The 24,550-nt window shown below is 41.5% G+C and overlaps 2 protein-coding genes across 3 annotated transcripts; one reads left to right on the top strand and one right to left on the bottom strand.

Moving 5' to 3' along the window:
• Positions 1–851: 851 nt before the first annotated feature.
• On the top strand, positions 852–14,493 carry LOC103978101 (kinesin-like protein KIN-14F). Its single transcript, XM_009393804.3, has 17 exons — positions 852–1,100; positions 2,555–2,718; positions 2,988–3,131; positions 3,271–3,630; positions 5,183–5,251; positions 5,375–5,542; positions 7,592–7,673; positions 7,760–7,855; positions 7,927–8,106; positions 8,573–8,679; positions 9,293–9,471; positions 9,649–9,813; positions 10,806–11,059; positions 11,580–11,743; positions 11,828–12,004; positions 13,489–14,108; positions 14,215–14,493. Exons 1-17 carry the CDS (start codon positions 989–991, stop codon positions 14,366–14,368), a joined length of 3,195 nt encoding a protein of 1,064 aa, XP_009392079.2. The 5' UTR covers positions 852–988; the 3' UTR covers positions 14,369–14,493.
• A 5,489-nt stretch (positions 14,494–19,982) lies between these two features.
• Positions 19,983–24,208, bottom strand: LOC103977866 (leucine-rich repeat receptor-like serine/threonine-protein kinase RGI4). Of its 2 annotated transcripts, XM_065098863.1 has the most exons (3): positions 21,185–24,208; positions 20,611–21,083; positions 19,983–20,450 (listed from the first exon to the last, which is right to left on the bottom strand). In XM_065098863.1, exons 1-2 carry the CDS (start codon positions 24,090–24,092, stop codon positions 20,626–20,628), a joined length of 3,366 nt encoding a protein of 1,121 aa, XP_064954935.1. In that variant the 5' UTR covers positions 24,093–24,208; the 3' UTR covers positions 19,983–20,450; positions 20,611–20,625. The 2 variants fall into 2 exon arrangements, with proteins under 2 accessions (XP_064954935.1, XP_009391788.2); XM_009393513.3 differs by lacking the exon at positions 19,983–20,450 and having other exon boundaries at positions 20,452–21,083.
• Between the last annotated feature and the right edge of the window lie 342 nt (positions 24,209–24,550).

Here is a 24,550-nt window from a genome sequence, read left to right as displayed (position 1 = left end):
ACCCTCTCACATCCGAGGGATTTATCATCAATTTTAATTTTAATTGGGCATCGACTGATAGATGTGATGACCAAAAATGACTCCCGATTCTATTATTCCACTAATATTCTCATGTTTTTGGTTAAAAATTTATTATTTCTATATTTACATGATTTAAGGAGGTTTTAAATCAAATTTAGATAAATTCACACTCAGACCCTATCTAATAATTCTTAAAGGATGAGAAACACCCTTGTCTTTATATCGTCTTAGAGGTGTCTCTCTTTTTATCATCTTAGAGATGTCTGTAGTTAACATTCTCAAGTAGAATTAGTTTAAGTTAGTTAAAATCCTAACGTGCACAGGATGCCAACGGTCGATCTTTTCAAACCCACGAGCCCGCGGTGTCGTTCTCGATCCCGTGGACCCGCTTATTCTCACGGCGGTCCCACCAAACCTTCTACGTACCCATTGGTGCTTGACCGTGTCACCAACCTGCTTAGTGATTGGAGATAGCAGTTGGGGGCCGCTGGGCCCCCCTCTAGCCGTAGTGAATCGCAGGTTAACGGGTTGCAAACGGCATTTATTACACTTCAGAAAAGAATACGTACACTGCTGATCTCGGATCACGTGACATCGAAGTCACCGCACACGTGGCACATTCAGGTTGCATGGTTTTCAAAAACTGATGCTCGCGTGGGACACACGTCGAAATTTCTCGGCCTTCCGTAAGTCCGAACCGCTGTTCGCTGATCTAGCAGCGAGAGCAGATGCGAATCGAGTTCAACAACTGCCAGATTCTCCAACACTGTGAAGCCGATTAAAGAAACCCACCGTTGAGTTTTCAAATGTGTCTCCCCCACACATAACACGAGAACTCTGCTCTCCTCCTTCTTCTTCTCCCATCCCTTTCTTCTCTGCGTTCGCGCTTGCAAACAGCGAGCTTCAGATCTCCATTGCCACCTCGCAGCAGGAGAAGGAGAGGAGGAGGAGGAGGAGGAGGACTGCAATGGCGCTGTTAGGAAAGATTATAGGACTGCGAGGAGGACGGGGGCTGAAGGAGCTCAGAGCTGATCAGAGCATCACCGACGAGCTGGCTATTAGGAAGGCAGAAGAAGCTGGTATGCATTACTAGCCTCTCTTTCCACATCTTGCACATATATAAAGCTGTGATCGCACAACCTGAGACATCTCTGGTCACATTGCTCTGTTGATGCTTTGCTGCACTGGGAACGAGTGTGGAAGCAAATCAGATCTCAGATAGTAGAAACTACATGGCAAATGGATCTATTAAGATCAGAAGCAATGATGCTCACTGGATCAAGACCTAAAGAGCTGCTAGTGGCAACTTTAGCATCTTTGGTGGTAAATTATTTTCCGCTAGAAGGATATATATGCGATTAAAACATACTTATCACGAAAAGCAAGGATTTCGTCGGTTTGTTTTATTCTACGATCAAGAGAGTGGTGTTTAGTTACTGCTCTGCTGTTGCTTCGTAAAAATCGCCTGAAGAATGGTTGTGTTTTCATATCAATAATTTTTTTTTGTGTGTGTGTAGATCTGTCTTCTAGTGCTTGAAAAAGTAAAATATTATCCTTCAAATGGACCTTAATTTATTTTTTTGCATGAATGCAAGTACTTTTCTGGCTCAACACAACTGTAAAAAGTACAGAATTAATGTTCATAAGATCCAAAGCTCAGGTGTTGTTGAGACCATCAGGAGTTGATACAAATGCTTAGAAAAAAATAAAAATGGCAGTAAATACTTTTATCGATTCTTCATTTATTGTTTTCATGTAAAAGAAACAGAGGTAGTGCCAAATGGCCCCCCCAGACTTTATTTGGTTCACATGTTATTACTGAACCTAGAAACCTACTTGCTTATCATAAAGGAAAATAAATATCATTATTATTTTTTCAACACAGATTTAGACTATACAGTCACAAGCATACAATTCTGATTAGAGACCGCATGTATTGTCAACAAAAGTCTAGTTAAAATGTTGACTGTAGTGGCTATAGTTAAACTTCATTTCTTTCTCTTTTGGATTTTCTCAAATTTTTATTTAATTCGATTACTGAATTTACACCTGTGAAGTGTGCCTTAGCTTAAATCGTTAGATTTTCGAATCCTACCTGATAAATTATATATATATATATATATATATATATATATTTTAATAATTAAGAATGTGATAATTTTTTTATGAATAAATGCCGAAGACGGAATATGATCATAGTAGAGTGATCTCGTGAGGCATCTTCAATTTTTACGTAAGATCTTAATGTCAAGGATGACGTAATAAAGCGTTTGACTTTGGACCAACACTAAATCTTTGTGATGTAAATTTAGTAGCCATTGATGTCAGATATGTAGGATAGACATACATTGTCGGGAACGGGGCCGCTTCCCGAGTCGGGAAGACAAGACTCGGGAAACATTGTCCTCTCACAAAGCGACGCCAAGAGAGGAGCCTTGTTCTTCTTCGTCGTTTCTCTTATCCTCCGTCCTCTTTGTGCTTGTATTACTTGGAATTGATTTCTAATGCTTATTTCCTTTTTAATGAAAATTAGCTTCAAGAAGATATCAAGCAGCGAAATGGATGCGGCAAATGGACCAGGGAGCGTCGGAAACCCTGCCGGAAAAACCCACGGAGGAGGAATTCTGCCTCGCTCTGCGCAATGGCCTGATCCTCTGCAACGTCCTCAACCGAGTCAATCCCGGCGCTGTCCCAAAGGTTCGCCCAAATATTTTCTCTTCACAAACCGCTTACTTTCGGCTGCGATGCTCTCGTTCTCAATTCCGGTTCCATCCACGATCTGGTTGTGGATTGCTTAAGTACTAATTTAGATGTGCATAATGACGTCAAGTTTGTGAATAATGGGGAAAAAGGTATAGATTTTTTATCTAGTAAACTATATTCTATGGTTCTGTTTGTTTGATATTCGTTAAATGATATTTGAAATGCCTGACTCCTAAAGGGATGCTTGTTTGGTTTGGTAAAAGGTTGTAGAGAATCCTGTTATTACTATTCAGTCGACTGATGCAGCAGCTCAATCTGCGATTCAATATTTTGAGAACATGTTGAACTTTCTTGTTGCTGTTGGGGACATGAAGCTGCTGACATTTGAAGCATCAGATTTAGAAAAGGTACATTTACTCGATAACTATGTTATCAATTAATAATCTTGCCACTTCATTTGAAACTCTGTTTTTTAATATTGAAGAATCAAGATGTACATATTTGAACAGAAAAATGCATTTGTATCTAATTGGCATTCATGGACAGGGTGGCTCATCAAACAAGGTTGTGGATTGTATCCTTTGTCTCAAAGGATATCATGAGTGGAAACTAGCTGGTGGAGTTGGTGTCTGGAGGTATGGTGGGCTTGTCAAGATCACAACATTAAGCCAGAGGTTGCAATCCTCTTTTCTTGGTGGTGGAAGTTCAGATGAGCCAGCAGATGATTATAGCTTGCAGAACAACCAACAATTTTCTGAATTTCTACATCTGGTTGCTGAAGCCACCCTAGAAGAGTCCAAAACTTCTAATGCCCTTAATATCCTCTTTGACCAATTTGGCATCCAACTTTTAAAAGCTTTCCTTGCAGAGTGTGGTGATGCTGAAGACTTTCCCATGGTAGAAATGGTAGGTGAGGTAGTGCGTGTTTCTATGTGACATGACTCTTAGATTTCTTATCTCCAGATAAAATTCTTTTCTATAGTAATAGAAATGCAAATTTGTTGAATATGCTTGATTGTGTTTTCAGACTACTAGACTAATATTTAACACAATTTCTAGAGCAACTCAAGATGGCATGATGATTGACACTATAAATTAGACTCGGTCATGTTTGTTTTATCAGATTCTTAAATCTGTATGCTTCTCATCTATCTGGTGCTTTCCATAGCAGGAATTTGCAACTTTTATAGCTACATATTTGATTCTATTGCAGGAAGATATTGTGCATATCTCACATAGAACATAAAAATTGAGATGATTGATGGCTTTGATTACATTTATTGATAACTATGCCAATATTTGCTTGTTTGTGGCTATAATTAGTTCTTTCAGTGTGTGCATAAGACAATGTTCTATGTTCTTCATCAATTTTTGATAAGATAATATAGTTCTCCGCAATTGATCTTTTACTATGCTATACATGAGAAACGAATGTTATGTTTCATGATAATTGCTTGAAACCATTCTCAGTCTAGAAAAGGAATTAAAATTTACAAGTATTATGATTGGGGCACGCGTACAAAACCTAACAAATTAGGACTAGCATGCCAACCATTAAATTGGTCAAGAAGCAAAGACACTTTGGTAGATATTCTCTTTCGCCCCAATGAATCTAAATTATGGGAGAGTTGAATAAACTGAGAACATTTTAAATGGGCTCTCATGTCCTATGACTGTAAAAATTTTGAATTGTGTTATCTATTTACAACCTTATGCAATATAACTATAATGGCATATGTAGCCTACATGCTGGAAGTGCATCGTGTTATCATTTAAATTTCATTTAGTTTACTTATTTATATAGTTTTTTTTTTTACATTTTACCTCTAGACTGAAAGTGCATTAATATGTGGACCTGATTATAGACACAATAGCAACACTTTTTCATATGGATTACCCATCTCACATAGCTGCTTGATGATTGGAGGCAGTGATGGATGATGGTGCCCATGCAGGACCTTTTATTTGCCATTGTTGCATCCTATTACAAGACAGATAGGAGACACAAGTAAGCCATAAATGAGTAGGAAACATATTTTTGTAGATGGAAAGACTGTAGAAAACACTGTCCAGAACCACTTTCCCAACTACCCTCATGGGTTCTAAAATATTTCCTTACTTCTCAATGTACTCTATCAATTCAATGTTGCAGCATACACATGGAAATCTATAAAAGATATTTTATTGACATTCTTAGATAACAGCATCATTGATGTAATAGAGGCATAATTAGTTGGCTGAGTGATGATGCCATGATTAGTGCTTGATAAATATTTGCATAGGATTATTTGTCTGTATTGCAATAGAGATTGTTCTATCTGAAATTCTCTTTTCTTGCTAATCACCTGTTTTATCCCTCAATTCTATGACCACAAAAAAATGTTTATGTTAGCAATTTTCTTCATGTCTTTAAGCACTTTAAACACTCTGATTCACTTCTTCATTTTAAATTTTGTAGTTTATTGATTTGGTGCTCGATCAGGCTGTTAAAGAATTCCATATGTCTCTTGCATCTCAAAAAGATAAGGTAAAATCAGAATGATGACAGATTTGCTTTACATATTTTCAAGATCGTTGACACTGGATACTAGTTTACCCTGCACCAGATTTCTATATGCTAGATCTTGATCTTTGTGAATATCTTCAACAGCTCAGCTTGCTTTTGAAGGAGGCAATGAAGGGTCAGAATAAAACTGTGACAAAGGCACATTTGATGGAAGCTGTTTCAAAATTTCTTATAAGAAATACTTGTGATTCATCTTTTTCATTAATGGAAAATAGAGAGGTCAAACTAGAAAATCAACAAAAACAACTAGAGGTAAGATTGCATATCTTTTATCGGTTTGACTGATATGTAAACCATATATGATTGTGTGCAAGTCCTGTAAATTTTTCTTGTAGTTTTGTAATATCTTCAAAGAATGTCTTGAAGATGTGCAAATGCTTTATAAATAAATGAAATAATATCTATATTTTCCCAATGAGAATAGAAAAATAAATTGAAGCGTTTAACAATTTATTTATACTTCATCTTGCTTCAAAATTTACATATGTTCACGCCTTAAGGTACAAAATATTGATATCAGTCATTGAATGTGCATTTCACATAATCTAATTTAGGATTGTGTTCCAACACATGACAACAATATAAAGGGGAAAAGAGCATTCAGAAGCATTAACTACTATTCCACAAAGTTTTTGTTATTTTAGCAGGGAGAATATAACAATATAAATAAGCTTTCTAATTAAAGAAACATTGTCAGATTCTTTATGAATCAAGATACTTTAATGCAAGGTTTGTCTTACTAGTCCGAATTGACATGTTGGTCGGTTAGCGCGGCATGATACGTGCTACCTCGTACTGGTGTGCCGAGTGTCGGCATAGCAAGGCATGCCTAAAATTACCTAAAAATAGAAAAAAAAACTTATATTAGGATTTTTAAGTTGGAAATAAATGTAAATTTAGTATAATTTCAGTAAAAAATATTCTAAATTAGGAAAGAATAATGGTATATATCTTTTTTTAGCTTTGTGGCACGTTTTGGATTGTCCTTCAGTTGAAATTGAATAATCTAAAAAGAAATGATTTGAATTGTTAGATTTCGAGTTAGACATTAAGATTCAAATGAATGAAATATCAAATGGATCAATTGATGGATATATCCATTTCTACCACCATAAAGAATGACAGGACTCCACGAACAGTGGATTGGGGTCCTCGATCTTATATATCTATAGATCAAAATGATATGTTTGACGGACCCAATCTTAAAATTGATCCCACGATATAGTATACTGATACATCATATGTCATTGGTTCATCAATGTGGTAATGGTCGTAGTCTGATTATTATGAACCACATGTCTAGGCGGATCTCGAGTTAAGTACAATATGGCATGTATTGGTGCAGAGGTTGGAGAATGTTGGACTTCTACTTTCATCACTGATCCGCTACTTCGTATTATAAGATTGATCGATGTACTGCTACTCGAAGAACAATGACCAACTATCATCGTACTGTTGTTGGCCGTAAGATTCTCCATAATACAATGACTAGGAATATGATGAGCTCCGCTTTATGTCTACGTTGTGTGGGATCTATTGTATCTATTCAAAATCATTCACTGCCTTCCCCTTTCTCTTCCATATATAAACTCAACTAGTACCTCATCGAGCTCCATGATCTGAATGTTTAGTGGCATGCATAAAATACTGCTCATAAATCAACAAAAATCTTTGCACTACATAATCAAAGTGTTCTTCCTCAAACTTAGATGTTAATCTTCTTAAATTAGCCTCACAAACTTGATCCAATTAACAAATCACAACTTTGTGGAGTTTAAGAGAATGCAAATGTGAGAATGAGAGAAAGATGTGAGTACGAAAAGAGATTGAGAGAATAGAAGAGTTTGAGAGAGTGAAAGGAGACTAATGAGGGGGTAGAAAGGGTTTAAAAACCCCCTTAGATCTAGTTCAAATGGTCAAATGGACTGTTTGAATTCAACAAATCCTAGCCTTTCATCGGTGATGGTCAAAATCCGATCGTTCTACCCAGTACAGACCCCGTATCACCTGATATAGGCTCCCCTGTTATGGACTGCTTGGTACTGTGCGGTCCACGTGCTGGTTCCCTATCGGACCGGTACATACAGCCTGATATAGGGCGGCAAAGAAAAACTTGCTTTGATGATTCACTAGGCTAATCCATAATTTATGAGTAGTTTTACATTTTTTGAATTTGTGCTGAACTTGCAGATTATTTACTATGTAATCCTGATATCTTTCTTTCATAATGTAATTTTATATGTAACCTAGCACTCTGATTGGTGGACAAGTAGTAACTAACCTTCAACTTTGAATTTTTAGACATTGAAAATGTCTTTTCATGAAATTAAAAATGAAGTTGAATGCAGCCAGAAGAAATGGAACGAGGACTTCGAAAAGCTTGGTAAATAAGTCTTGATATTTTTCTTTATTAATTAAGATGAGATTATTCAATTAGCTTATTTTCTGGGCTCTGTGTTATCACCTCAGAATGCCAAGTACAAGGCCTCAAACTAAACAGTTCTTCATATTTGAAGTTGCTTGAAGAAAATCGTCTACTTTATAATCAAGTGCAAGATCTTAAAGGTAATAATTTGATGCTTTAAGATACTAGTATCTCTTTTATCATAAAGATTACAATCTTTATGGCTTCACAGGTAATATTAGGGTATACTGCCGAGTGAGGCCATTCCTACCAAAGCAATCTGACAGAAGATCAACCGTTGAGCATATTGGAGAAAATGGAAATATTGTAATTGTGGATCACAATAAGCAGGGGAAAGATGCAAGGAAGATATTTGCTTTCAACAAAGTCTTTGGAGAAAACACCACCCAGTGTATGCTGACTTCCAAATGAAACTTCTTGTTTTGTGGAATAGGATCAGGGTTCAGTTCACTAATCATGTCCACTAAATTTTTGGACTTTATTTGTTATGCTTAGGCCTAGAAGAACTTTCTGTCATATGTCTCATCATTCCAAACATGAAAAGAAGAAAAGGAAAGAAAAATTCTCATTCTTTGCTTGATTACAAGAGAAGCTTTTAAGATTCATACATAGTGCTTGCACAAATATCAATGACAATGACACTTTTTACTTGTTACACTCTTAATTGAATTGTTCTTAGTTTTTAGTCATTCTCAGCATGAACTTGACAGCTAAAAACAAAGTAAAATTCATATTGTTTTGTTTGCTAATGTTCAACTTAATTTATTATCTCTTCATGGTTACTGTTTATAATATGTTTTCTTTTTATTAGCATATACCTAACTGTTTGACTTAATGTGACTGAATTTCTATGACAGCCGAAATCTTTTCTGACACTCAGCCATTGATAAGATCCGTTTTGGATGGTTACAATGTTTGTATTTTTGCCTATGGACAAACAGGATCTGGGAAGACATACACAATGGTAAAATTAAATTGCTATTTTTATATGCACAGCAAATTTATATTTTAGTAAACACTATTAAGTAGCATGCATATAAACAAACATATACATGTTTTGTGCTCCTATGCCTTTGAAGGTTTGATCAGTTCATTTCTAGATAAAAGCTGTTTGTGCATTCTGTTTGGTTTGTTTTGAGGTTATGCTGTGTGAACCAAAACAAGTTGTCAACAGCTATGAATTTTACATTAAGACAATTCTATTCATGCCTATAAGTGGATTTTACTGGATGTTAGTTTGCGAGAAACACTGAGGAATGTGAATATACTTTTTCTTCTCCCTCTTTGAATTTATTGAGGTGTTGAGATTGGAATGCTTGATATTGATAGTTAAAGAAGTTCTCAAATCACCATGTACTCTATGATCCTATTCTCTAGGTATACAGAAAATCTAGAAGGTCTTTTCCGAAAAAAAATAACTTTGCTGATATAACTACAACATCTGTTTTTAAAATCTTTGCAGCAAAATTTATCTTTTTTAAGCCTGAAAATTTTGGGTAATGCTGACATGTGTACTACTTTAAGCGTGCATAATCTTGAAAACTACACTTTCATTGTCGCCATCTTTTACTTCTCAGAGTGGTCCAGACATAACAGCAGAAGAAACATGGGGTGTGAACTATCGAGCACTAAATGACTTATTTGAGATATCACAATCAAGACAAGGTATCGTCTCATATGAAGTGAGCGTTCAGATGATTGAAATATACAATGAACAAGTGAGAGATCTCTTAGTGGTGGATGGTTCTAATAGAAGATATCCTTTCATCCTATAGTGTTATCGGGATCACACTTAGCAGTAATATATTATCTTTCTTTCTCATTGGACAGTTCTATGCTCTTTTGTCATTTATATGAAAACATGTTACGAGAAGCAGTCACCATTTTGTTATCTATTTGAAGTTGATGCTTGATGGTCCATAACTTCTAACACATTAGATATACGGAACTATTCTCAATTAAATGGCCTCAACATTCCAGATGCAAGTTTGGTTGCAGTTAAATGTACTAAAGATGTACTTGAATTGATGAAAGTTGGTCAGGGAAATCGTGTGGTGGGAGCTACTGTATTAAATGAACGCAGCAGCCGTTCTCACAGGTAACTCAGAATTAAATTGCTTTTCTCAAGTCCTTTGGGGAACTAAAGGAGTATTTTATGAAAGGATCATTATTTTGATTATGTGGTGCAGTCAAAGAATCATCCTAACTGATACACTATAGAAACATTACACTGGTCTTTATTCTAGAATTGATTTTAATCATATGGAACTACCAGGACCAAAACCCTGCTCTTAGATTATATTAAACAGATCACATATGCCATTATTATGCATTTGCATGAGGTATTTTTTAGGAATAGCTACTAAATCATGATTTTCAGTCAGTAAAATGGTAATTCTGCAGCAGTAAACTTTTTTTTTGAGCCAAGTTGGAACTGCAATAAGAATAAAAAATATGTTGCATGTGCTGACATCTAATTAAGTCCAAAGTCTAAGCTGCATGCATAAGTTTCTAATCACAGTCTTTGTCAACTTTGTAAAAGTCAGTGGATGTACTGATTATATCCATAAGACAGGATTGATTAACAAGTTTGTTTTATCCTTAGACTAACTAATTATAGATCAATGATAACCTCTTAGGTGCAAAATTTTTATCTATTAAAATTTGATCTAAACCAATTAGCATTGATTGAAAAATTTAATATGAACCATGTAATAGAAACCCAAGGCAAGTTGATAAGGTACCGTATCATCTTCTTACTAGAGCAGACTAAATAACACTTGTAATTAACCCTATCATAGTAATGTATGTTTTGGCCAATTGTTGGTGTGTAATAGCTCTTGATAGTTCACACAACACCAGCTTCAGGATTGCTGCTACGGCATTGGCAGGTACAATCACAAGTCACCTGTAATGTATTGTGCTGGAATGTAGTTAGTGCTGAAAATGAAACTGATAACTTGGTCACATGTGACTTGTAATATTTTACTTCTTTGTTAATTCGTAGAATGCATCTTCTATTAATTTTAAGTTTACTCTCTTCTGTCATGGATGCTCATTCGTTGTACTGGATTTTCTATTTTTCTCTAGTGTTTTGACGATTCATGTCCAAGGGAAAGAATTAGCTTCTGGTTCAAAGCTAAGAGGTTGTCTTCACCTGGTTGATCTTGCTGGAAGTGAAAGGGTTGATAAGTCTGAAGCTACTGGAGATAGATTAAAGGAAGCTCAACACATAAACAGATCACTGTCAGCACTTGGAGATGTTATCTCAGCACTTGCACAGAAAAGTTCCCACATTCCATACAGAAATAGCAAACTTACACAAGTACTGCAGGATTCTTTAGGTACTTAAAACTTGTAGAATCCCATATTATTTTCTTTTGCATCTTTTACTTCATTTTTCTATTTTGAGTTCTATAAAAAGTGGTTATAGATAACCAGAATTTTTTTCTTAAACACATGGATATAACTAGTTAACTGACAAGGTCTATCAATAGTCAACTAGTTTACAAAGTTTCTGTGATTTTAAGTCTAGTGAGCTAGTCGAATATTCTCTTTCCAGAGATGTATCAAGTTGTGATGTTTTATTGTCCTTTCTTTAGTAAGCATGGTATAGTTGCACTAAGGATTCTATATTGTGAATTAATACAAAACTTCATATCCTTATACTAAACAAAATTAGGAAGGAACATCATTTTTACAAGTTGAGTACGAAATAGAACTTCAAGTTAGCAAGGTTCCTGCAAATGCCAGGTGGTAGAAAACTGCATTTAAAAAAGAAAGATAATTTTAAGATAAGGAAAGCATAAGAATGTTGTTAGAATTACTCAGAAATTGATTCATTTTTGTTGAATTGCCATGCAGGTGGGCAAGCCAAGACCTTGATGTTTGTTCATTTAAACCCCGAGGCTAATGCATTTGGAGAAACAATTAGCACACTCAAGTTTGCTGAGCGTGTTGCCTCGATAGAGCTTGGAGCAGCTCAGGTTAACAAGGAAGCTGGTCAAGTTATAGAACTCAAAGAAGAGGTTTTGCCCTTTTTTTGGCCACTTTGAAGTTAACAACCATCTTTTTAGTAATGGAAATGTTGATCAGTGTTTTATATTGTCTAGATCTCTAGAATGAGGACAGCGCTTGAAAGTAAGGAGTCTGAAGTAAAGCAATTGAAAATTTTAACTCGTCAGATTGCCTATGAGGAGCAAAAGACAGGAATTAGATCACCATCTGAGCTGATCATGAAGAAACCTGAACTTAGCCAACAGACAATGGGCAAATCAAGAAAACATGAGGTAAATGACAAAATCCTTTGACAACATTGTTTAAGAATAATGCTCTTAAATGGGCAGTGCTACCTAATTTAGGAATTGGTTGTCCTGTTTTTCTATGCATTAAAAATCAATACAATTTATAGAACAACATTATTTCGAATAACTAGAAAATTTCCAAGTTTAAGAGATATTTGCAAGATGCTTTTTGATTATTAGCCTGCACGAAAGCAAAAGCAGATCTCATGCATGCTGACAAGGGCCTTTATGTAATGTATAGGCTTGTCTTGCTCAAGTTATTTTGACTAAAAAATTCATTTAAAGAACTTTTAGAGCCAAAAATGCAAGAATTCATGCTTAAGCTTGTCGTAAGTCGTATAAGTTGCTAAAAAGATTTTTGCTAACAGAAGGATCTTGATGATAACTACGGTGTAATAGAAAAACTTCCCCTGGCATTTTTAAGTAGCGTTTAGTGGTCAATTGCATAGAAGAGAAAATTTCAACCATGAATATTGGTATTGACATTAGAAAAACAAAAAACATATATAATGATGATTTTTTGTATGCTTACCAGTCATTGTTTGTAGAAGTGAAATACATTTCTCATACTTCATCATGCTTTATTTTTTTTCATTTTAAAGCATGATCTCTAGATTAAAAGAAAATATCATAAGTTTGAATGTTCAGGTGTGAAGTTCACATCATGTCATCCTTGAGATGTCAGTGCTGTATGGGCTTGATTAGTTTTGTCAACATTCTTGCTGCATTATATGAACATATGGGTCTAGACTTAATAAAATGAATGATATTTGATCAGAGTTCTATTACCAGATTTGCTTACACATGGGTATCAAAGATGCTCTAAAATATGGTTTACTGTAATACTAGTTGTCTTTATCAAAAAGCATTTTTCAATCTTGGAGTTAAACTAGAGAAGAAAACGTTTACTTGGATCTTGGTACCACTGACTGAATGTTATATCAGATAAATGTGAATCAGAAAAATACAACACTAATTGTTTTCTGGTTGTTATGCAACTTGAAGCTAGTCCTTAGATTTCATGCTGATCTTTTGTTCAGTTAAGGTATGTTAGAATCCTTTAGAGCCTAAAAGGCATGTTTGCTGATGTAAGCAACTTAAACTGTCTGGTACAACCAAGAAGAAACTCCAAGTTCCTCTCAGGATACGAAGTATCTATGATAAAGTCAAGTACAGGGTTTAAAGACTCTGTTAGGCGCCTTCCAATGAGCTACCTTAAATGCTAAGATGAAGCAGCCACAACAAGATGGCCTACAGCGAATAGGATACTATCCCAGAAGTTCAAAAGGAAGAAAACCTGGGGACCATGTGGGTTCCAAATCTAAATTTATAAGCTGCTTATTATTATGTATCAGTCAGTCACTTGAATATTTAATCCTGGTAACAAAAAATTATTCTAGAAAAAAAACAAGGATCTGATATCGAGAAGGAAGTAGGTATATGTGCTAATATGGTTTTACATTGTGCAGTCGAGAAGCTGCTCATCTGTAAAGCGCAGAAACCCCGTTCGATCTTCTATGTTTTCAGATAAAGAAATTGATTCAAGATCACCTTTCACTGGTGGAGAGAGCTGCAATTCCAGAAATCTGAGATCCCCATCACCGCCCATAAGAAGATCATTATCTACAGACCGTGCTGCTGTCATGAGGAGAAAGACTAGGATTGAAACCCTTGATGAGAGGACACCATTGAAATTGCAGTTTTCGGAGAGAGCATCTGTCGACAGATCCAATGCGACTTTATCATCAGTGCTTACAAGTGAGAGTTTAAGCAGATGCTGGGATCCACAAGAGATTGGCAATTTAAGAAGACTCAACCCTGAGCAAGGAGACAGGAAGAAGTTCAAGCCAACAGTTTATGTGAGACATGGTGAAAACCAAAAGATTAATGCCGAGAATAAGCCTAAGGCAAAAAATGAAGAGTTGGTTGGATTTCAGACATCTGATACCAATAGCAGAGTGAATGAACCGGCAAAGAACAGGAGTGAATCTGAAAATGAGTACACCCTTTTCGAGTGTGTAAACGATCGTAGCCAGAAGCTGAAGAAGTTTCAGCATAATGCAAGGACATCAGCACATGTCAAACCCAGGTATCTTCGTAACTGGATCTTTGTTCTGTCATATAGTCATCATTAGGCTGTGTTCTTTATTCCCCCTTAAATTTGACTTGCTGAAAGGGAATGCTCATTTATTCAGGGCCCCAGTTCAGGCAGAGGAGCCATTGTCAAATGGGAAGCACCTGAACAGGCCTCCGAATTCTGCAGCTCAGAACATAAAGGAACGCACTAATGCCATGGCTTCTGACATGAGAAGTAGTAAAGCTTTGCCTCATGCAAAATTCATTTTGTAATGAAATTTCACCTCTTTCCCTGTTATTTTTCGATACGAATATGTTTATTTATATGCTTCATCATTAGTGTATGTACATTATTTCAAGTAATAAAAGAAATAGGATTGCATTTACTGCTTCAGCCAAATTTGCATAAACTAGAGATTTGTGAACTCATGGTTTACATGGTAGGAGAATTAGCCATGCCACAAATTAATGTAGGGAATGCAACAACATGCTTGGCAATAGCTTTGTCATATATGCTGCTGCAGTAGCTGCATATGTATGTACTGCTTTGGTGGTAATGTTTATCTCTAACGAGATTAAAATTAAATGATGATAGTAATTGCAACAAAGCTTTTGTTTTAGAATGAATAATTTCTACCATAGTTAGTATTTGGTAATGGTACTGGAGATTCCATAAAGCACTAACATATAAAACCAATCACAAACTGACAAGGGTTTTCCTCCCATATTCATAATTGAATTAGGATTCTTCATCCAAGGCTTTGAATCTTCCAGAAATCTTACATTATAAAAACTACTTAATTCATCTCAGGGGTCTTTATAGAGGCCAATGGCCTCACTTCTCTCCGTAAACAAGGAAAAGAGGGTTTAAATACAACTGAGAGAAAAGGGCTTCTGAAAAAGATTACAAGGAAGCATTTTCCTCCAAAACAGAGAAACAGAAGGAAACAAACATCTAGTCTTGAAGACACATTCATTAGCAAGAGTCCAATGTCTCAATCCATCTCAACACCTTCTTCTTCAATCATTGTTGGTAGCTATTAGCCAAAGGAGGATTGCACAAGGCTGGAGGTTAGACATGGCTCTCAATGAAAGCACTCAAGATGCATAAAGTAGTACTCAGATTCAGCATATTGGCATTGGCCAAAGGGAAACTGACATGGATGGCAGGCTGGCAAAGCGTGCTGCTGATGGTGAGAGTGACAATTCTTAGGTCACAAGTTCTCCATCAGCTCTGCTAAGCCAATGGATATACTGCAAGTTCTCCATATCTCGTTTTCTCTATTATTCCATTTTGCCGCCTTGTTTCTTTCTGCTTGTACTTTGTGTTCATTTCTTTTTCTTCGCTTTTATACATATTGCATTTTCTTGCAAAGGAAATAATGTCGATTTACATAGCTTTATGATCATCTTGGCTCATCCAGTCTTCAGCTACTTGTTCCACACCATGACCATATGCTCTTTAGAACTGCCATCGATCTATGATACAGAAAATATGTAGAGGAATAGATACCATCTGTTCTAACACATTTACTTGAAAGGCTGATTTGAGCTTAAAGTCCATGAAAAGCAATGACAGAAAGAAGACTTGCTCGATCTATCAAACAGTCATTTCTTATTGCTTGTTGAGGTCTTCTGTCTCTACCATGTTGACACGGACTTAGCTGGATTTGCCTAAGTCGTGCGGCACCCTTGCGTGTCCGTCCGCAAAGGTCAACCTCCCCGAGGCCTCCCATTGTCCCTTAGGACCAACAAAAAAGAGAACGGGTTAAAGAGAACGCCTCAATCGGGATCCACAAGCAAACATGTCCGAAAAACACTTCATAGACAATGCAAGTTACAAACAGACTTTACAAGCTCTGAACAGTGGCACAACAAAGGGTAAAATGGTCCATTACAGACCGAAAAGCTCTCGAACGTGTCCACATGACACAACCTTTATTTACAAGCCTAAAGAGGCCACCAACCCAACTAAAATGGGACTATTAAGCCTTCGGCCGCCCCTTTACATTCTGTACAAGGCATGAACATGCCAAAAGACACGGACATACATAAGCATTACATCAAACACCTTGTTTAGAAGTTTGTCCGTGACATTCTCCCCCACTTATCCCTTCGACGTCCTCGTCGAAGCCTTTGTGAACACTGCAACTCTTCGCCTTTGCTGAGTCTTCAATCTTCTGCTCCAGCTGCAATGCGCCTCCTGGCTCCCAGCTTCTCTCCGCTGTTGTTTCTGAGTAGTCGAACCTTTGATCTGCCATGCTGCTTCAACTCGCCAATGACTCTAACTCTGGTGTGGGGTTGGCTGAGTTGTGTTGATCCTCGTTGATTCCTGCGGATCCACCAAATGAAGGAAAAGACCATTCTTACTGCGCCAGTTTCTCAAAATTTCCACATGCTGCTTGAACTGGGTGGATGCTTGTTGGAGCTTTAACGAGCATCGCCTCGCAAACTTCTGAAGTTTTGGGTCCTTCGTCCACAAAATCTGCTCATTGACTCTTCTTTCAGTTAGTTGTCACATCCAAGTAGGTTCGCATCACTTCTGCTTTCGATTGGCATTTCGTTGGGAAATGAAGCGGACAATCTACTCTCAGTAGCACTGATCACCGTTGGTGAGAATTTTGACAATTATTGTCTTCCATTATCTTCGAAGGGTCTTTGAACTTGTACAGAGCTCCTCTGCTGGATAGATAAGAGAACTGGGGTACTCGGTTTCGCCCATTCTCTTAAGAGTTGAGAAGGCAAAGGTTACTTGACTTTGCCCGCCTCCTCGAGGTTGTACTTCATGCATCGAGCTGGTTACTGGCCTTCGCCTGCTCTTTGCTCACACTTCTGAAGTACTTGAAGTGTTTGCACTCCTTGCGTTGAGTTAGCTACTGTGATTCACCTTCTCAATGCCATTGAACTTCTGGAATGCAGGAAGTTTTCACCCCAACTTGGAGTAATTCTCTGATAGATGAGGTCGCCTCTGGGATTGTACAGTCTTCTCCATCAACCCTGCCGCCTACTCCACTGAGTAGCAAAGGTACAGCACCACGTACTGCCTGCTTCGTTCCTTGGTCGTGCACTCTTGCATGACCCGAAGTCCTTCACTTACGGCTATCTTGATGAGAAACTTGTTGACACCGGTCTTACGAAGTTTCTTGGCCTCTGCCCTTCAGCCTTGTCTCGGTACTTGGAGATTGCCTCTGCATGCTCCACCTCCTCGGCCCCTTTCACGACCAAGCGCTCTCCCTCCGTGAGAGCAAGGAATCAATGACTTTGACGGAAGTCCCGCCTCTGCGGTACCATGGCGCTGCCATGCCCATGGCCCTACCATCCGTCACCTCGCATCTGCATCCCTTTTCTTCACGATCAGTAGATATGTCTCCGTGGCACTCCTCTGAGTCCACCTCCATTCTAACTGATGCTTGATTTTGGGTAGCTAAGTCCCTCTGGACTCGTCGTCGCTTCCTCGCCCCTTTCGACCTCCTGCTTCAACACCTCTGTGTTCTCCAAGCAGTCTGTTTGGTCGATGGAAAGACAGACTGCAACTCCCATGCATGGCCTCTGCCATCACATTGTAGGGTTTGCACCGATTCTGTTCTCCTTAGCTTCCTTGGTAGCAACGTTCGCTTACTCGACCTTGTCCTCTGACTTGTCGGGCTCCCTTAAGCGAATATGAGCTCTGGAGCAGTCCAACTCTCCAGTTGCTTCGATCATACCTCTGCATGATCAAGTCCCTCTCATGGGACTCATTGGTACTTGCATTCGAACTTTTCCCTTGGTGGAACCCAGCCCCCATATGCTGATGACCAAGGTTTTCATCCGATGCAAAATTCGGTGCACGCCCGGAAGACCCGCCTCTGCGGTACCATGGCCTTCACTCCTTGAATCCATAGCCCTTCTTGCCGTCGTGTTGTTCACCAAAGCGGAGCTCCCAGTAGCTCCCGATCATACCTCCATATGATCTAGTCCCTCCCGGGACTATGTCGTGTGTGTCGCATTGCCACGAACTGTTCCACCACGATCCGCTGCACCATGTCGCCTCCTGGTGACATCTCCATTGCATTCTGATCCTTGTGGAATAAACTCGAATTGTGAACCCTCCATATGTGGCCTTTGCCAATACATCGCAGGGTCTCCTCCACCTTCGATTTTGTTCGCTCCTTTGACAATCGACCTTCATCCACCCACTCTTGGGTCACACCTAGATGAAGCACCGCTCTAGGACAGTCCGTCGCCTAGTAGCTCCCGAAGTCCACCGACTTCACTGTAATTTGTGCACCATTGTCTGGATCCTGGGCCTCTGCCCCTACCAGCACAATCTCCACTGTGCACCGCTTCCTTCATAGCAACTCGAATGGCAACACTGTGGCATATTCTTCAAGAGTACCCGCCTCTGCGTCCTCTTGCCCCGTGCTAAGGCCTTCTGTACCCAACTTCGCCTCCACAAATTGAGTCGTCTTAGTTCCTCCATCGAATGCTCCTCCGAGATAAGGTGCATGTGCCCCGAAGCTCCCTTCGTCTTTGGCACCATGCAAGATGAGTCCGCTCTGTCAGAATGAAGGACCCAGGGAACAGCATGATTCTACTCCTACCTCTGCAAGAGTTCATGTCCTTGACCTCTGTCTAGGGAAAGCGCTGTGCCTCTGCTCCATGTTCCAACTTCTATGCTGGCTCCCTTCATGCGGCTTGGGTACTTCGCCAAGTTACACCCAAGTTGCTCCGCTCCTCGTTTTTGCATTGAGTCGATGGTGGCCCTCGCGCCCACTATTCCACGGGTCAGCCCTCCCTTGAGTTGCTTTGGGTCGCTCCCCCACTTGATCTCGCAATGCATCCACTAATGCATTCTCTCGAGCGAGATCATGCGACAACTCCTCGCTGCTTGCTCGGTCCATTGAGCTTCGTGGAGTTGTTGTTTATGAGGTACTTCCTCCTCAACATGTGAAGTCCGTCTCACATGATTCTCCCTCTGGAGAGCCGAGACTTATCCCTCCTGGATAACTGTCCCGTTGGAGCAACATCTCTCTTCGTTTCGGAGACCACCATCCCCTTGGACTACTCCGATCTGCTGAACAAACTGTGCATTGTTCTGCCTCTTGCAAACGCACTTGCTAGATTGCGCCTCCACGTCAATACAGCCACCGCTGCACCCCTCAAGGCCTAGCAACATGCTGAACTCGTTGCACACTTCAGCCTCCTCCGGACGTATCCTTCGCATGCCGAAGAGAAAGTTTCAATGCTCCATGGCGCCGAGTCTCGACTGCCTTGGGATGGCCACGAACATTCCATCGTCCGCATACAAGCCCATGCATGAGTACCGAATTCTTCGAGTTAGCAATTCCCCTCACCTCTGTGAGCTTTGCACAACTCTTTCGGTCGCTAAGCAACTCATTCCACTTTGCATGGTCTCGTCCTTTTGCCAAGCGCCTCGCTTGCCTTGAGCACCATCAAGTAAAGTTGTCAACGTTGAGCCGTAGCTCAAACTCAGCCATCCCAACCTTTGTGCGCTCCGCATTCTTCCAAGCTTGCCTGTTCTCGTGGTGCCTCTCGCGCGAAGGGTTGGCCATTCCTCTGAATGCCAATGTCAGATGCCCGCTCCTTTGAGCGACTCTTTTCCCTACATCTCCATGCCCGTTTTCCCTCAAACGGTCGCGCGTTGCTGACTGCCCTCCATGCAGCCCCACTAGGTCCCCCACGTTTGCATATCAAGTGTTTCTATGAGTGCTTGTCCCGCTCTGATACCATATGACACGGACTTAGCTGGATTTGCCTAAGTCGTGCGGCACCCTTGCGTGTCCGTCCGCAAAGGTCAGCCTCCCCGAAGCCTCCCATTGTCCCTTAGGACCAACAAAAGAGAGAACGGGTTAAAGAGAACGCCTCAATCGGGATCCACAAGCAAACATGTCCGAAAAACACTTCATAGACAATGCAAGTTACAAACAGACTTTACAAGCTCTGAATAGTGGCACAACAAAGGGTAAAATGGTCCATTACAGACCGAAAAGCTCTCGAACGTGTCCACATGACACAACCTTTATTTACAAGCCCAAAGAGACCACCAACCCAACTAAAATTGGACTATTAAGCCTTCGGCCGCCCCTTTACATTCTGTACAAGGCATGAACATGTCAAAAGACACGGACATACATAAGCATTACATGAAACACCTTGTTTAGAAGTTTGTCCGTGACAATGTGGGGAGGTGTATTGATAGCATCAGGACATGTGATTCTCTTGCCGGAAAGAGTTTATTCTTTTTATCAGATCTACTGTTTCAGTCATCTTGGCAATGTTTTAACCCCAATCAATGGATCGACTTCAAGACAGAAAACTCCATCTCTTATCCCTCGTGTCTCAACACATCCTTCACCTGTCCTCGGCATTTCATGATATAAAATTCTAGTGAATTTGACAAGATTAACATGTATCTGAAGTAGCAGCAATCCCACAAATGCAAGTAAAATACATGTACAGTTATGATGATTTGCATTTCTTTTTACTGAATGATAAGTCATTCCAAAAACTGTTACCAGTGCAGTCTTTGTTCAGCTGGAGTAATCCGACATTGCAAATGAGCAATTGGAAGAGCCTACCAAGTCCACATTCCGGACGGGAGAAGCGGCGGCGGCGGCGGCGGCGGCTGCAGATACCGCCGCCGACTCTTTGGGCTCTTCGTTCGCCGGCCGTCTGATCTCCTTCAACAGTGCAGCCACGTCCTTCATGGTCGGCCGGTCTTCGGCCCGCGCACCGACGCACAACGAAGCGATTGCAAGCGCCTGCTGTATCTCTTGTGTCTGGTGGTCCGGCCGGCCTCGTAACCTGGCGTCGAGCAGCTCCACCGGGTCGCGCTTGCTCTGCAAGTGCTCTCGCGCCCACTGCACCAAATGCATTCCCCCGGGCAGCGACGGGTCCAGTGGATGCCTCCCTGTTAGGACTTCGAGCAACACAACACCGTAGCTGTAGACATCACTCTTCTCTGTTATCCGTTGCGTCGAAGCATACTCTGATCAGATACAATCCCTTCAATTAGTCCAATCACAACCTATTCTGAACTCATTTTGTTCATTGTTCTTTCAAGGGAGAAAAGATGAGACAGATTGATACCTGGAGCAATGTATCCATAGGAACCGGCAATACGAGGACAGGTTTTGGACTCCAACTTGTGTGTAGTATCACCACCGGTTAGTACTCTGGCCAGGCCGAAGTCCGCCAAGTATGGTTCAAATCTCGGCCCCAGCAGCACATTCATGGCCTTGACGTCTCCATGCAAGATGGCCGGCACGCAGTCATGGTGCAGATAGGCTATGGCGTGAGCCAGCCCGATCATGATCTCGTACCTCGTCTCCCACTCCACCTGCTCCTTCCCGCTCCGGTGAAGGAACCCGCTCAGACTCCCGTTCGGTAGATAGTTGTAGAACAGCAGCTTGGTGCTCCGGTTGGCGCCCCACCCCAGCAGGCGCACGATGTTCCGGTGCCTTATCGAGCTCAGGGCGGCGATCTCGTTGCGGAACGCCCCTGACTCGTCCGACGACCACATCTTCTTGACGGCCAGCGTGTCGCCGCTCGGAGTCCCGACCTTGTAGACCACGCCGGAGCTTCCGGTCCCTATTACGTTCCCCGATGTCAGTCCCCGGACTACGTCGTCTGCCGAGAAGTCGAGCTTTTGGTAGAGGGTGATCTCCCACGTGTCGTCCGCGTGTCGGCGAGGGGCGGTACGAGACCGTACCAGCACGTAGACGGCCGTCAGCAGCAGTAATGCGCTGACGCTGATCAAGACCGACATGGCGAGCTTCAAAGCGGAGATTGCTGCTCTGCTCGATGGTTCTTGTGTTGCAGGGCCGTTGGCTATGAACAGCCCATGGTTGCCTTCGAGATCGGAGAGCGGGAGCTTCCTGAAGAAGGGAGTATCGGGCAGTTCGCCCGAGAAGGCGTTGAAGGACACGTTAAGCGTGACGAGGTTCTGCAGCACGGCGAGCACGTCGAGGTTGCCGGAGAGCTCGTTGTGGGAGATGTCGAGGCATCCAAGCTTCTCGAGGGCGGAGAGTCGGGCCGGGATATCGCCGGAGAGATGATTACAGCTGAGATTAAGCGAGATCTCGAGCGCCGGAAGTTGGCCTAGCTCGCCAGGAATCCTTCCGGAGAAAGAGTTATCACCGACGTCCAGTAGCTGTAGCTTGCTGCATGATCCAAGTTCTGCTGGGATCCCACCAGAGAGCTGATTTCTTCCCGCGATGAGCTTGGTCAGCTCCGGCAGTGAACCGATAGCGGCGCTTAACGGTCCGCTGAGCCTGTTGTCGGAGACGTCGATGAATTGTAGGCTCTTTGGCAGTGACTCCGGCAAGCCTCCGGTCAAAGCATTGGAGTGGAGATCGAGGAATTCGAGGGACTCGCATCCCGATATCGCCGTCGGGATCGGACCTATAAGCAGGTTGTTGCTCATGTCAAGAAAATTCAGGCTCTTCAGATTGCCAATTTCCGCTGGCATGGTTCCCGCGAGCCGGTTACCATTCAGCCGGAGCCGGAAAAGATTTGTGCAATTGCCAATATCCGGTGGTACAAATCCCGACAGTTCATTCCACAGGAGGAGCAGTTTGGTGAGGTTCTGCAATCCGAACAGGTCCTTGGGAATCGGCCCGGTGAGATTGTTGTACGAGAGATCGACGGACTGCAAATTCGGACATTGAGCTAAACTGGCCGGAATGCTCCCCGTCAGCCTGTTCTGCCAAGCATAGAACAGAGTGAGGTTCTCCAGCTTTGCGAAGTCGATTTGAATCTCGCCGGAGAGCTCGTTGTTGTCGACCTCGAGATCGGTCAGCGCAGCACAGCTCGAAATCTCCTGCGGAATCAGGCCTGACAGCTGATTAGTACTCAACTGAAGCTGTTGGAGATTGGTCAGGTTCCCGATGCTCCGGGGAATGCTTCCGGTCAGAAGATTCATCGACAGGTCGACGAGCACGAGCTGTTTGCATCGGCCGAGCTCTGGCGGGATAGAGCCGACCAGGCTGTTCTGCCACAAGAGCATACTCCGAAGGTTTTCAAGCTTGCCAAGCTTGAAAGGAATCGGGCCTGACAGAGAGTTCTGATACAGATACAAGCTGGTTAGCTCGGTGCAGTTGCCAATCTCTTCCGGGATCGTACCTGAGATCATCGAAGTGTAGATGGCGATGGTTTGCAGCCTTTGGAGCAATCCAATCGTTGAGGGAAGCTTCCCCGAAATGCCGGTTTCGGCGAGTCCCAACATGACCAAGTTGCTGCAGTTTCCAATCTCCGGGGGCAACGAGCCTTTGAGATTCTGGTTACCTCCAGACCGGAAAACCTCGAGCTTCTGCAGTTTCCCGATGCTCGCCGGGATCTCGGAGCTCAGGAAGTTGTCGTAGAGAGTCAAGTATGTGAGGCTGGAGAGGTTTCCGATATCAGCAGGAATGGCGCCTTGGAGAGAATTGGAATTCAAAACGAGCGACTCGAGTTTGCTGAGCTTGCAAACTTCCGCAGGGATCTCGCCCGTGATTTGGTTTCTGCTGATGTCGACGACGGCAAGCTCGCGGTAGTCGCCGAACTCTCTCGGGATTGGACCAGTGATGTTGGTAACAGACAGAACAAGAGTCTTCAGGGACTTTAGAGGTTGAAGATTGGAAGGCAATGAGCCTTGCAGATCGACCGACGTGATGCTCAGGCTGATGACCTCTAGTTTGGAGTTGCAGGAAACTCCAAACCACTTGCATGGATTGGGGTCCGAGGGCTTCCACGAGCTGAGTGCGTCTGTGGAGCTGTTGAGGCTGCGTTTCCATGACAGCAGAGCTAAACCTTGCTCATCAATGGCCAGGCAGCAGGAGAAGAAGAAGGGAGAGCTTGCGGTGAGCAAGAGAATCAGGGAGGTGAAGATGGTGGGGCTCCTGTAGATGGCACGTATGTTTGAAGGCAACCCCATGTCGGGATTGGGGGAGGGGAGGGAAGGGGAGGGAGGGGAGGAGATGGTCAGTGGGTGTTGGGATTGTAGAGGGGGAGACCCCATGTTTTGTTTATAGTAGAAAAGCAGGAGATCTGGATCCAAAGAACATGTTTATAGTAGAAAAGCAGGAGATCTGGATCCAAAGAACATGTTCTGATTGAGGGATGGACGGAGACGGGGGCATGGTTTTGTTTATGGGATGAGGTTTTGGAGTTATATGCTGAGGAGTTTTAGATGGCTGGGTGGGGATAATGTGGAAGGCAGGAGGATGGTTGGGGTTACTGTCATCTATCAACTTGAGGTTATATTTTCCCTAGATTTCTTGTCCATTTAGTGACACTGTTGGCAACCTCTACTTTTTCTTTTTAGCTTAAACTCAAAACAGTGACATTTCCTCTCTGTTCTCAAGCAAACATCATTGTACTCTTTGTTTCATCTTCTTGAAAGATGGCTGGTATTTCAATCTCCCCTGAACACATTATTCTTTCCATTGTTATATTTATAATGAATTAAAGCATTTT

Source organism: Musa acuminata, chromosome BXJ2-3 (genome assembly GCF_036884655.1).
Source record: "Musa acuminata AAA Group cultivar baxijiao chromosome BXJ2-3, Cavendish_Baxijiao_AAA, whole genome shotgun sequence".
NCBI classification, from domain to species: domain Eukaryota; kingdom Viridiplantae; phylum Streptophyta; class Magnoliopsida; order Zingiberales; family Musaceae; genus Musa; species Musa acuminata.
Note: the sequence above shows the minus strand (reverse complement) of the source record. Positions and strands in the feature narration are given on the sequence as shown.